This window comes from Xenopus tropicalis, chromosome 2, assembly GCF_000004195.4.
Source record: "Xenopus tropicalis strain Nigerian chromosome 2, UCB_Xtro_10.0, whole genome shotgun sequence".
Taxonomy (NCBI): Eukaryota; Metazoa; Chordata; class Amphibia; order Anura; family Pipidae; genus Xenopus; species Xenopus tropicalis.
In genome coordinates, this window is record NC_030678.2 from 71,349,626 (window position 1) to 71,364,069 (window position 14,444).

Genomic DNA, 14,444 nt, shown 5'->3' on the forward strand with positions numbered 1-14,444 from the left:
TCCGCATTGTCATTGCTTTTAGATTAAACCAAGCAGCAATATTGTGATCATAAATTTGTGCCTAAACTCCTGTTTTTGAAAATGAACTTGCATAGCGTATATTGCTGGTAAAATGTAAGCCAATGAATATGCACTGATCATATGGGAAATTGGGTATGTTTGTAACAAATTTGGCCAGAGTAGTAGAACTTCAATTATACTTTAAAATAAGTTAAATAGCCTTGGAATGCTGTGGGTCAACAGTTGGATAATGGCAGGATTCCAGTTTGGACTTGGTCTCCTCTATAGAAATCAACTTCACTCACATGACACTAAGCTGTATGACTCTCATCCTGAAGACTGCTGAAGCATCAGCTTAATATATTACACAACTGTTTTACAGTTTCCTCTTTCCTAATTTATTTTCTCTGGTATTTTAGTTAAAAAGGCATTTCTTAGTCCTATTTTCTGGTCTCACATACTGCAACTATGCACCCTCTTTTTAAGCTGATTCTTCTCATGTGTCTTTTAGGTAAGTACCTGTTTTTGATGTATTTTGTGTATTTCATTTTCAATATCCTATTCAAGTGACACCAAGAGAAACTTTTAATAAGGCACAAGTGGCAAAGAAATTTCATGATCAAAGATCTAGGTCTAAATCTTGGGGCTAGGGAATGTGCATTGGCCATTCTGCACATGCATATGTTTGTACATTAACAGAAAACAGATCAGTAGCACTTTAACTATACATATACAATATTACTATACTATAAAAATAGCCAGGGAGTTCTTTAGCAACCTACTATAGCAGAGGTATTTTGCAGGAATGCATGCCAAACCTTTATCTGGCTGTAGCACCTCTGTTCTTGTGTTGGTCTTGGAGATCTCCACCTATTAAAATCGTCTGATCCTGTAGAGAAATCGAAGTAGAATCACCAAACTTATCACATTAATGATGCTTTTGCGCCATTGAAATGTGTTTCAATTTAGAGATATCTTCCCAGTTAAAAACCCACAGGTGGAGAGGATCACCCTGGTGAGTAGCCGTGCAAATAAACAGAAAGTGGCAACCTATGGAACATATGAACACTGTTGTGTCCTTAAGTACAGCACTGCAAAATATATTGGCACTTTATAAATGATTGTAATAATGGTAATACTAAATTATTATGACCACCATATGCATTTACCTTAAGTTTGCATTAAATCAAGTAATTGGCTAAGACTTTGGCCAAATCTCAACCCTTTTTTCAAAACTCAAATCTGGCCACATAAAGTTCTGCCATACCAGGTAAAAGAAATTCAAGGTAAATTAGGTAATGAAATAGAGGTAAATTAATTGAGTTTTATCATTTTGCTCAAATTTGATTCTGTAAATTAGGGTCCAGATTTAGTTTGGTATCCAGTCAAATCTATTGTGGAGGATTTGGTGTTTGAACCCAAATATTATTGCTTGGGGCATCCCTCGCCTACCTTGATGTGGGTATAGGTTATTGACTTTTGGATCATAAATTTATAATTCCTAACCTTTGCATAAAACCATGTATAAAATGTCCACTTTCAGAGAATTAATTTCTGATAAACATTAGACCAGGAAATGTGCCAGTTATTTGTACAATGTATATCGGCTGTACTCAGTTATATGAGAAAAAACTTTAAAAAAAACTCCAGATTTTCAATTTTAGATAAAATAGAATACATAAGGTAATTTTCTTATACAACTGAACTTGGCCCTCCAGTGATAGAAATAGGGATTATGTTTCTATGTGATCTTATTTCTTACGTTCTTGTGGCGTAACTATAGAGGAAACGGACCCTGTGGTCAAGGTGGGGCCTGGGAACAGGGGGCCAGACCGCCATTTCTACTGCCTCTATAGAAACCCCCCCTTGCCCTTCCCTTACCTATTTGGTGTGAGTGGGCAGGGAGCAGGAGATGTAAGCGGGCAGGTTGGTGGAGGGAGGGTCGGGTAGGGACAGCTATTTGCAGCACACCCCTTCAAAGATTTTTTGGAGGAGGGGCCCAGCTGTTGTTTTGCCACTGAATAGACTAATGAACCATTTTAATATATGAGGAGTAAAAAATGCAAAATTTGTTACCAGTCTGCCACAATGCAGATTATTTATCTAGAATTCCAGTGTAAAAGAACAAAAGCATCATGCGGCCTCCAAAAGCCAATCACATTTCTTTCATTGTTATCAGTGGGGTAATTTTAACTGCTGCCATTCTCACATGTTTAATGTCAGTGTCCCCAAACTTTGCACAGTTTATCACTGGGTGACTATGTTCCAAGTTTAGAAACTTTGCAGAGCTTGTCACCAGGTAACTGCGGTTCAGAGTAAGAAAAAGTGGGTGGAGCCACCAACAGCCAATCAGACTTCAATTATTGAATTTTTGTTTAAATTTAAAATGCTACCTTTCTCACACTATTTATGTCAGGGTTCCCAAACTTTGCACAGTCAGTCACTGGCTGACCGCGTATTCAGACACTATTAAAACCAGGATCCTCAAACTTTGCACAGTGGTTTTTACTATATAACTGTGGGTCCGAGGTTATAAAAAGTGGGTGGAGTCAACAATAGATCAGATTTCATTCGGTGACTTCACGTTTTTCAACCCAAAATGAAGTTTGTTCTCAAACTTCCCTTTCTAGTTGTGTCTGTTCTCTGAGTTGTGTCCACTACCTAATTGGCTGAGTTGTGTCCACTACCTAAAGTGGCAATTAGCATTTTGAGAGTGGAGGTTGCATCACTTTAAAGTGCATGTTCAAAACAGCATTTGCATACGATTTATGGGTCCTTAGTCTGCTGCAACTATTGGCACAATTCACAGATTAAACCCTGGACTTAGTGCCAGCTGCAGGGTCTCAGTAACTCCAGGGTTTCCCAGCATCAGTAGACACAGTTCTGCACCATTCATCAGTAGTGGCAGAATGGAAGCAATGGCAACCAAGTGCAGAAGCTTGTTTGGATAAAAGTACCTTAACAAATTGTGTATATCCACTTTCTATTTTGTCTAATTTTAGAGAAACCACACGTGTGTTCATAAATGACCCCTTATATGTTGCATATCTGTATACATCAATTAAATTAGTAAAAATCTAAATACAGATATGGGACCCGTTATCCAGAATGCTCGGGACCTGGGGTTTTCCGGATAAGGGGTCTTTCCGTAATTTGGATCTCCATCCTTAAGTCTACTGAAAAATCATTTAAACATTATTAAACCGAATAGGATTGTTTTGCCCCAATAGGGATTAATTATATCTATAGTCTATATATATCTATATATATAGTTGGGATCAAGTACAAGGTTCTGTTTTATTATTACAGAGAAAAAGGAAATCATTTTTAAAAATCAAAATTATTTGCTATAATGGAGTCTATGAGAGATGGATAACAGGTTTCTGGACAACAGATCCCATACATGTATATACTATTTTTTTGCTGATAGTGGTATTCATTTGGAGGCTATCCTTTGTGTAATGTCCCACTGTGTTTTACAGATATTTGTCTTGCACAGAATGTCACTGTATTGTCAGGCCAACTTGGGGACACTCTGACTATCCTCTGTCCATACAAGCAACGTGCTGATCGTTGGCGGAAAAAGCTGTGGTGCAAAGAGGATAGTGCCAATCACTGCCAACCTGTGGTTACTGCCCGACGCTTCTGGCTGCAGCTTTCAAAGAGATCTAATGGCAGTACTTCAATATCTGACAATATACACGAAGGCCTTGTCATTGTTACAGTAAGCCACCTGCGGCATGATGATTCAGGCATGTATCAATGCCAATCTCACTCCTCCCAAGAGGTAGACATCCTACAGAGAGTACAACTGCATGTGGTGGAAGAAACCATGAGGGTTAATATATCAGATGTTGCCAATGTTCAACATAGCATCTCTGGGTAAGCTAAATATCCCAAACCAGTCATTTTTTTCTGGTAGTGTATATAAATTAAGTATGTATCAGCTCTTCATACAAAAGTATTTACCAGCTTTTCATACAATGCCTTTATACTAACCTATCTACATCTACAGTACCTACATCTGCCTATATGTATATATCTATATATATATATATATATATACAGTATATATAGAATGTATTATGTGCAAAGTTAATCTTTTGTGATTATGAACTAAACTCTTTATATAACTTCTTAATGTTTAAAAGGTTTTCAGCAAGATTACGGATTCCTTTGAGTTTGACCCTCCTTGGGTGCAGCTTCCTAGTGTCCAAGGTTATACTGTTAGGTCTGACATTCATTTGGCTGAACAGTCGACACAAAAGGTGAGGAATGATGTGTGTTGCTGTTGGAGTCTTTTCTGATTTGCTGCCCTTTATCTCTGCCCTTTCTCAGGTCAGAACCCAGCTAAGCACTAGCCATTATTAAGCATTTTCCAGTTACTCCCTGTTTTCCTTATTAGATGGCATTGAGAAGTATTCCCATTTTGTTTTTAGGGTTTAGTCCTCCATTAACAGGTTAATTTCAATGGCTGTAAAAAGATCTTGCCTACTGCAAACAATTCAGTAAAATCCTAATATTAAATTACACAAAGGAAGGTGGAAGTAGTATTGTGTATATGAGTGACTGAACTTTCACAGACTCCAGGAATGTAGGTGGCACATATTAAGTAGGAATGGCAATAGGCATAAATACCTCACAGCATCACAGGCTACAAAAAAATGATCTTTGGCAATTTCAACTCCTTCTACATTACTCATGCTAAGGCTAAGACTTTTTGTATATTGTATATTTTACAGAGTGCTGTGCAGTTTTCATGTTTTCAACCCATGCTTGTGTTTGTTTCTTCTGGGTGTTCTAGTTCCTTACCACAGTCCAAAATCATACAGGAATGTTAACCGGCATGTAATGAAATTGATCATTACTTACAACGTTTCGAGGCTCCCGCCTCTTTATCAAGTAGCAAGATCTTTAATTTAAATGAGTCTGGACCTTTTTGTTTCTTTCTATATGTATTGTCCGTGAGTTCGGACTAGGTCTTCAGACTGGTACGTTAGCTTCACTTCAGTTTGTACAATTATATATATATATATATATATACAGCGTATGCTGTCAATCCAACCCTGTATAAATATATTATATATATATATATACACACCACTTTGTATACTTTGTGCTGCAACAGTTTTTTTAAATTATAGAAACATATTTAACATATAATTATATATCTGAATGAACACATAATCAGGGTGGGATAGCGGTTGCTGCATTTCCTTCCCCACTGGCTGGCATCTGCTAAAGACCTGACCCGCTGGTTTTCTTAGGTAATTATACCCCCAGAACTCTACCACCTGACACTAAGTACCCAATATCCAGCTACAATCCCCTCACTACCTATTCCCTCACCTGCAGAAGATCCAAGCCCCAGTTAGGCAGGCTCCTCTGCAGGTGAAGTATAACCGTTAACTGTCCATCGACCTACCCATTTCTGTGCAGCGATAATTCCTAGCACAGCACATACTACATACTAAAACATGATGGTAAACAACCACTTTTTCTGTACAAATAATTTCTGTACAAATAAAGGATTATACTAACACTGAATTAACCCTAATTGGCCAGCAGGCATTCTGTGCTTAGGAAGTAGGGCAGGAGGACTCTTGATTAGAGCTTCTTATTGCCAGAGGGTGCCTGTTGCCCTCTAAGAAAAGACTATACTACCTACATAATAGTAGATAAGGATGGAAAAAAACAAGCCTATCAATTTTCAGTAAACCATGTACATTTCTAGATCATCCAGAAGAAGAGAAACAATTTTGAAGCCATTTTTTTCAGGAAGAAAACATTCCCTCCATGTGTACAGAGCTCCTCTTGTACTAAAGGTCCCCATACACAGGACGATCCCGATATCCCCACCTATGAGTAGGCGATATCGGGAGAATCCAGGATTATAACGACGTGTCTAGGAAAAGTCGGTCCGGATCCGACTAGATTTTTTAACCTGCCCGATCGAGATCTGGCTGATTTCAGGCCAGATATCGTTTGGGCAGGCCCGTCGGTAGTGCCCATACATGGGCCGATTAGCTGTCGAATCAGTCTAAGGGACCGATATCGGCAGCTAAAATCGGCCCGTGTATGGGGACCTTAAGAGTTAACTTCAGTAGCATTGCATTTTCTCACTTGCTAAATAGAAATCCAACCCTTAATTTAAACTTAATCTAATGTAGGAACTACCGCATATGAAGCTAAATGACCAAACACTGGTTACTGGAAAAGTCTGACTTACTACAGAACTAAACAAGGTTGTAGGCACAAAATGAGGTGTGGAGAATGTGGATCAGAAAGACTGATATCCGTAGAGCCAAATGGTTTACAGACACCATAGAGAAAAAGAATTTTCAGAACCCAATTCAACCTGTGAGAATCACTAACTCTGTCCACAGTCAACATCCCTAAACAAAGTAATTTTTAGCATTTAGCATTTTTGATTTTCTTCTCCCAAATTATACTTTTAATCCTAAATTTTTTTCTCCAGCAGAGCTAATCTCGAACCCACACTTATTGCTTCTTCTGAAGAATCTGTTTTGGGAGAATCTAGAAATGTCTGCAAATATAGAAGCTCTGAATATGGAACTGAAGTATACAACAATACACCAGTCTACATTAATTATATGTATACGATGGCAAATCTGAACTAGGTGTTCTCGCACAGATAATGCTTTATTCATACTTGTGGTATGACAACGATCATAAAACAGCAGAATTATGAAACATTGCTCTTAGTGTTAAAATCTGTACTTTATAACCTTTTCATAAAACGTCAACTGCTCAACAGGAGCCCAACTTTGCTTTATTTAGGGTCCATTTAGCTTTATTTAGGATCCAGTTCATTAGGAAGCACATTACCTTAGGTAGCAGTTTCACCTTTACTGTACTGAAGTAGTCAATATCTTTAACTGATATGCAAGACAAATAAGACATTGGTGATGTTCTATGCAGCACTGAGGAAGTGGCTGTTTGCCACGAAAGGTGTCAAGCCAAGCTTGTGGTTTTAGGGTAAAGCTAGTTACATCTCGTTGATGTTTTTATATGATTAATAAGAAGATTTTTTATTTTAATCTGCCTGGTTGGTGCTCCATGCTAAGAACTGAGGAGACTATGCAGCAATATAGACAAGGACAGATTTGCCCTTTTGGTGTCCCTAGGCCAATAAGCACATCACATCTCTCTTCTTCCTTTGACTCTCTTCACACAAAAATCCTAACCACCACCGTGAAACACCTGTGCTTGTTTCAGTCACCATCAGAAGCAACACTGAACAACTTAATCCCCCTAACAATTCACCTCCCTCCCTACACACTACCCAGTGTCTTCTTGGCTTCTTCTCCCCAGTGACTAAAGAGGACGTCTCAAAACTTTTGGCTTCCTCTCTCCTTACTGATTTCTCAATCGGCTACAGGCTCTTTGCCAGGGATGGGCTGCACCTCAATGATGATGGTGCAGCTGCTTTGGGGAAGAAGATGGCTAGAGGGTTGGAGGAGATTTTAAACTAGAAGTGTGGGGGGGGGGGGGAGGGTGCAGCGGGTAATTCTGTGGGAGACAGGATAGATGAGGTAGTGGGCATAGTAAGGGAAAAAAGGGGAGGAGACTTGCTTTGGGGTACTGATAATGGCAGGGAGGACCATAAGTTGTTTACGCGACATTCTCACGCTGGTACCAGTATTAAATGTATGTTTGCTAATGCAAGGAGTCTGACTGGTAAAATGGGAGAGCTGGAGGTACTAGCGTTGGAGGGGAAATATGATGTGATTGGCATTGCTGAAACTTGGTTGAACGAGTCACATGACTGGGCAGGTAATATTGTAGGTTATACATTGTTTTGGAGGGACAGGGGCAATAGAAAAGAAGGAGAAGTGTGTCTGTTCGCTAAGCAAGAATTAAAAGCAAATATTAAGGAGGAAGCAATGGGGGTAACAGAAGGCGCTGAATCATTATGGGTTGAGCTTCTCACAGATAGTAAAGAATCTACCAAATGAATTGTAGGGGTATGCTATAGACCCCCTAATGTAAGCAAAGAGGAGGAGGCTCAGCTCCTGTTGCAAATAGAAAAGGCTGCTAGTTTGGGGCAAGTGATAATAATGGGGGAAATTGACTGGGGCAATAGTACTGCCAGGACAGTAAATGGGAACAAGTTTATAAACTTGCTGCATGACAACTTTATGTCACAGGTTGTTGAGGAGCCAACCAGGAACCATGCTATATTGGATCTAGTGATCTCTAATGACCCAGAACGTATAGCAAATGTGCAAGTGGTTGAACCCCTGGCCAACAGTGACCATAATGTTATTTGATGTTTGGTGCAGGAAACAAATTTACAATGGGGCAACAAAGACACTGAATTTTAGAAAGGCAAATTTTACCCCCATAAGGGCAGCGCTTCAGGGCATAGATTGGGGCATTATGTTTTCTGATAAAAACACAGAGCAGAAATGGTTGTCATTTAAAATTATATTAAATCATTACTGTTCTCAATTTATTCCATTAATAAGAAAAAGTAGAAGAGTTAAGAATCACTCTATGTGGCTTAACTCTGAGGTAAAGAAGTTAATAGGGAAAAAAGGAAAGCTTTTAAGAAATATAAGTCAGAGGGGACAGTAGCTGCATTTAATGAATATAAACACTATAACAAATGTTGTAAAACAGCAATCCGGAAGGCAAAGATAGAAAATGAGGAGCGCATCACGGCAGAGGCCAAGGCTAACCCCAAAAAGTTTTTTAAGTATATTAATAGTAAAAAGATGCAGGTTGAGGGTGTGGCCCCATTGAGTTATAGTAACAATATGGTTACAGCAGATACAGAAAAGGCAGATGTGCTTAACCAGTTCTTTTCTTCTGTGTATACAGTAGAGGAGCCAGAGGGCCAAGTCCCACCCAATAGCTTCAGTGTTGCCTCAGCTCCAACTATGCAGTGGTTGACACATATGGTGCTTAAAGGGTTACACAAGATAAATGTAAACAAGACACCTGGGCCAGATGGAATACACCCTCGGGTACTGAGAGAGCTAGGGGCAGAATTGCAGTGGCCCTTGTTTCTGATATTCTCAGACTCACTTTCATCAGGTATGGTACCTAGGGATTGGAAGAAGGCAAATGTCATTCCTATATTTATAAAGGGAATAAGATCTCAGCCTGGCAATTATAGGCCTGTAAGTTTGACATCCGTGGTGGGCAAGTTATTTGAAGGCTTGTTAAGGGATCACATACAAAATTATGTACTGGAGAATGGCATTATGAGCAGTAATCAGCATGGTTTTATGAAGGACAGTCAACATAAAGAAAAATCTTCAGCACACCACTTACATACATGTTCTCAGAGGGTGCTCCCAAGCCTTTTCTCCATGTAGCTTTGCAAAGGGAAAGAAGCACACCAGTTGTGTTGGCAATGCCTTTAAATCATTTATTTGCAGAAATGAGCAAAAACAGCACAAGCTTTTGGGGGTGACCCCTTCCTCAGGTGCAATACACACAAGTGAACAATTTACTCACTAAATACCTTAACAGACCATGTGACACTAGCATGTGACCCATCAACCCCATCACGGCTGCAGTATCAAACAGTCCCAAGCAGCCATTCAATTATGTGAATCGACAATCCCCTTCATAAGAATTCTTTACACTTCATAATCTGTAAAACATATAACCATAAATACAAAGTATCACATTTAAAAACCAATTATACAAAATATCCTACAAAAAACAGTTACAAAGTCTATAAAAAACATTTCAAGCTAAAGCTTTCGTTTAGACCTTGAGGGGAAAGAGAATCTAGTTTTTTAATCCACACTGCCTCTCTCTTTAGCAATTGTTTAGTCAAATTTCCACCTCTAAGTAAATGGACTTGTTCTAATACTGCCCATCTGACCTGTGCCACTGAATGCTTAGCTACATAAAAATGTTTAGCCACAGATAGTTCAGATACATATTTCTTTCCACTTTCTTGTTCAGATTTTTCTTTTTCTCTATCAGGAGTGTAGTTCCTTATATTGCTTTTATGTTCATTTAAATGGGTTCTTATTGTTCTGGCTGTCTGCCCCACATAAGGGACCCCACATGGGCATTTTATCATATAAATTACCCCAGAACTGTTACACGTAAAATGTCCTTGAATTGAAATTGGTGTGCCTTTAGTGGGATGAGCGATCGTATCCCCTCTGATAATACCTGTACAATGCCCACAATTGCCACACGAAAATGTACCCAATTTGAGGGGGGCTAATAACCCACTTTTCTTTTCTTTTTGCAAAACCTTTTTGGACAAAACCTGTCCTATTGACTTCCCCCTCCTATATGAAAATAGTGGGGTCTCTTTAAACAATTTACCTACTTCACGATCATCTTGTAACATGTTCCAGTGTTTTAAAATTATTTTATTTATGTTGTGGGTGTGGCTACCAAAAGTTGACACAAAGGCCACTCTCTCAGATTTTTTTGTCTTCGGTTGTATTTTCTTGGTTAGTAATTCTTCACGTTTTACTCCTTTTAAATCCTGCTTAATTTCATTAAGTTGTTTCTCATTATAGCCTCTCTGCACAAATGTTTTAACCATACTCTGTGCCTCCGCCTCATATAACTCCTCACTAGATGTAATCCGTCTCACTCTACTCAACTGGCTGTATGGAAGACCTTTAAATACTCCCAGAGGGTGGCAACTGTTAGGCAATAAAACAGTATTACAATCAGTAGGTTTATAATGCATGGTAGTCATTATTTCATTATTTACAATTTTGACTTTAACGTCTAAAAACGCTAGTTCCTGCTCAGATTGTTCCGAGGTAAATTTAATGCTACCGTGTACCTGATTTAACTCTTGTACCATTGATGCAAACTGTTCTGCTGTTCCATTCCAAAACAAGAAAATATCATCCACATAGCGCCAATAATAGAGAATGCGCTCATTCCAATTTTTATTACTCAGAATGAACTTATTCTCAAACATATGCATGAACGCATTCGCATATATAGGTGCCATGTTCGCACCCATTGTACAGCCCATCAGCTGTACATAGTATTGTTCATAATATACAAAATAATTTTTTGTTAATATTGACCTGTCCTTTATGAAGGACAGGTCATGTCAGACCAATTTAATTGCTTTTTATGATGAGGTAAGTAAGAAGCTGGACATTGGGGATGCAGTAGATTTAATCTATTTGGATTTTGCTAAAGCATTTAATACCGTTCCCCACAAATGACTGTTTTCTAAACTAAGGTCTATTGGTCTTAGTGAAGTCGTTTGCACATGGATAGAAAACTGGCTACAGGATCGGGTACAGAGGGTGGTTGTTAATGGTACATTCTCTACTTGGAATAAGGTCCTCAGTGGGGTCCCTCAGGGTTCTGTACTGGGTCCACTTTTGTTTAATTTGTTCATAAATGACTTAGGGGTGGGTATTATAAGTAATGTATCAGTGTTTGCAGATGACACAAAACTCTGCAGACCAGTCCATTCTATTCAGGATGTGGCATCCTTGCAGCAGGATCTTAATGTGGATAAAACTAAACTCGACTAAACTCCCTTGTGTGCCAGAGCCCTTAGAGACAGTTCCCTCTCCAGTCCATAATGAATTCTGCTGCCAAGGCTCATATCCCTATCTAACTGCTTATCCTCTGCCATGCCACTCTGCCAGTCCCTGCACTGGCTTCCGATACCATCCAGAATAGAATTCTTGAAACTTGTGACCCTCACATTTAAAGTAGTATATAACTCTGCCCCCCCTACATCTCTGAACTTAGTTACATAGTTACATAGTTACATAGGGTTGAAAAAAAACCATTGTCCATCAAGTTCAACCCATCCGAGTAAACCCAGCACACAACCTATACTAACCAATCTATACACTCACATACATAAACTATATATATATACAACCAGTAATACTAACTGTAGATATTAGTATCACAATAGCCCTGGATATTCTGCTTGTTCAAAAACTCATCCAGGCCCCTCTTAAAGGCATTAACAGAGTCTGCCATTACCACATCACTAGGAAGGGCATTCCACAGCCTCACTGCCCTCACCATGAAAAACCCCCTACGCTGCTTCAAATGGAAGCTCTGTTCCTCTAATCTATAGGGGTGACCTCTGGTGCGCTGATTGTTTTTATGGGAAAAAAGAACATCCCCCAACTGCCTATAATCCCCTCTAATGTACTTGTACAGAGTAATCATGTCCCCTCGCAAGCGCCTCTTTTCCAGAGAAAACAACCCCAACCTCGACAGTCTAACCTCATAGCTTAAATCTTCCATCCCCTTTACCAGTTTAGTTGCACGTCTCTGCACTCTCTCCAGCTCATTAATATCCTTCTTAAGGACTGGAGCCCAAAACTGCACTGCATACTCAAGGTGAGGCCTTACCAGGGACCTATAAAGCGGCAAAAATATGTTCTCATCCCTTGAGTCAATGCCCTTTTTTATACAAGACAGCACTTTATTTGCTTTAGTAGCCACAGAATGACACTGCCTGGAATTGGACAACTTGTGATCTACAAAAACCCCTAGATCCTTCTCCATTAAGGAAACCCCCAACACACTACCATTCAGTAGATAGTTTGCGTTTATATTATTCCTACCAAAGTGCATAACTTTGCACTTGTCAACATTGAACCTCATTTTCCAGTTTGCTGCCCAGTTTTCCAATTTTGTCAAATCGCTCTGCAAAGCGGCAGCATCCTGCATGGAACTTATAGTTTTGCACAATTTAGTGTCATCAGCAAAAATAGAAACAGTACTGTCTATGCCCACCTCCAGGTCATTAATAAACAAGTTAAAAAGCAAAGGACCAAGGACTGACCCCTGCGGTACTCCACTAACCACACTGGCCCAATTAGAAAATGTTCCATTTACCACCACTCTTTGTACTCTATCCTTCAGCCAGTTTTCTATCCAATTACAAATATTATGTTCTAGGCCAATATTCCTCAATTTGATCATTAACCTTCTGTGAGGTACTGTATCAAACGCTTTAGCAAAATCTAAGTAGATGGCATCAACTGCCATTCCAGCATCAAGGTTCCTGCTCACCTCCTCATAAAAGGCAACTAAATTAGTCTGGCAAGATCTGTTACGCATAAAACCATGCTGGCACAAACTAATAGTATTGTGAACTGCAATGTATTCAACTATCCTATCCCTTATTACCCCTTCCAGAAGCTTTCCTACTACTGATGTCAGACTAACAGGCCTATAGTTTTCAGGCTGAGAACGAGATCCCTTTTTAAATAATGGCACCACATTAGCAATCCGCCAGTCTCTCGGCACCATGCCAGACCTCAACGAATCCTGAAAAATTATGTGAAGAGGCTTGGCAATCACAGCGCTCTGCTCATTTAATACCCTGGGATGAATCCCATCCGGTCCTGGACCTTTGTTTACCTTTACATGTTCAAGTCTCTTTTGAATTTCCTCCTGAGTGACCCACGCGTCAGTAGCTAAATTACTAGCACTGGGTAAATTAAAAGGGAAGCCTTCATTATCTGGTTCCTCAGATATATAGACTTATTTCTAGATACCAGCCAACCAGCTTGTTACACTCCTCTACTGACCTGCTTCTCAGCTCCTTTCTCATTACCTCCCCAAACATTCGCATTCAAGACTTTGGAAGGGCAGCACCCCCTCTCTGGAATTCGCTCCCAGAATCTCTCAGACTTTCTCCCAATCTTTCTGCCTTTAAAATCTAGCACAACCCCAGTAGGCTGCTAAAAGCAATACCCAGTGCTACATCTCTTACACTGCTTGATTCTGATCTTGCTCATTCCCACACCTTGTATCTCAACCCTTTCTTCTTATAGATTGTAAGGTCTTTAGGGCAGGGCCCTCTTCACCTCTTGCATTGGTTATTGGTTGCTTTATATGTAACTCTGAAGGTCCAGTGTATGAAACCTGAGTGGTGACATCAGATGGCAAAGCACATGACATGAAGGGTCCCATTATGTAAATGAAATAAACTGATGGGGCTGTGACATCAGGGAGGAGGGCAGTAAAGTGCATGGTGGGAATTGGTGTATTCTGAGGGGTCCAGGTGGTAGAGTTTTATTCTGGGTTTCAAAATCTGGACAAGCAGTTTTGTACCAGACAGTCCAAACAAGAAAAGTACAGTCCAGTGCGAAACCTAACAGATGAAACCCTAACCCTACACTCAGTGGTAAAAAGAAAGCATTTAAGAAGGTCCTCAGCTCACAGCTGCCCCTTGAGCAGCAATGAGCCTGCCTATGAAAGTAAAATAATCCAGTTTCCAAAAGTGCAACTAATATTGTTTTAATCTATTTTTAAATAGTATTTCACTGCGGATTTGCTGATCAAACTGACTGATCAAAGTCAATTTCTAATGGATTACTGAAGTGCCCCACTCTTTCAAAAAGACCAATTCAAATGTGGAAAAAACCTTATCACATAACATTCATACATATACAGCTATAGACAGCAGACTAACCTCTGCTTGTTTT

General features: G+C 39.5%; 1 protein-coding gene across 2 annotated transcripts; it reads left to right on the forward strand.

Moving 5' to 3' along the window:
• Positions 1-266: 266 nt before the first annotated feature.
• On the forward strand, positions 267-6,775 carry trem2 (triggering receptor expressed on myeloid cells 2). Of its 2 annotated transcripts, none has more exons than XM_012967981.3 (4): positions 267-511; positions 3,483-3,882; positions 4,152-4,268; positions 6,482-6,775. In XM_012967981.3, exons 1-4 carry the CDS (start codon positions 469-471, stop codon positions 6,639-6,641), a joined length of 720 nt encoding a protein of 239 aa, XP_012823435.1. In that variant the 5' UTR covers positions 267-468; the 3' UTR covers positions 6,642-6,775.
• Positions 6,776-14,444: the final 7,669 nt, after the last annotated feature.

Coding starts and splice junctions, on each gene's coding strand:
- trem2 (XM_012967981.3), top strand. CDS start 469: ATGCACCCTCTTTTTAAGCTGATTCTTCTCATGTGTCTTTTAG. Junction 3,883..4,151: donor GTTCAACATAGCATCTCTGG/GTAAGCTAAATA, acceptor AATGTTTAAAAG/GTTTTCAGCAAGATTACGGA. Junction 4,269..6,481: donor CTGAACAGTCGACACAAAAG/GTGAGGAATGAT, acceptor TTTCTCCAGCAG/AGCTAATCTCGAACCCACAC.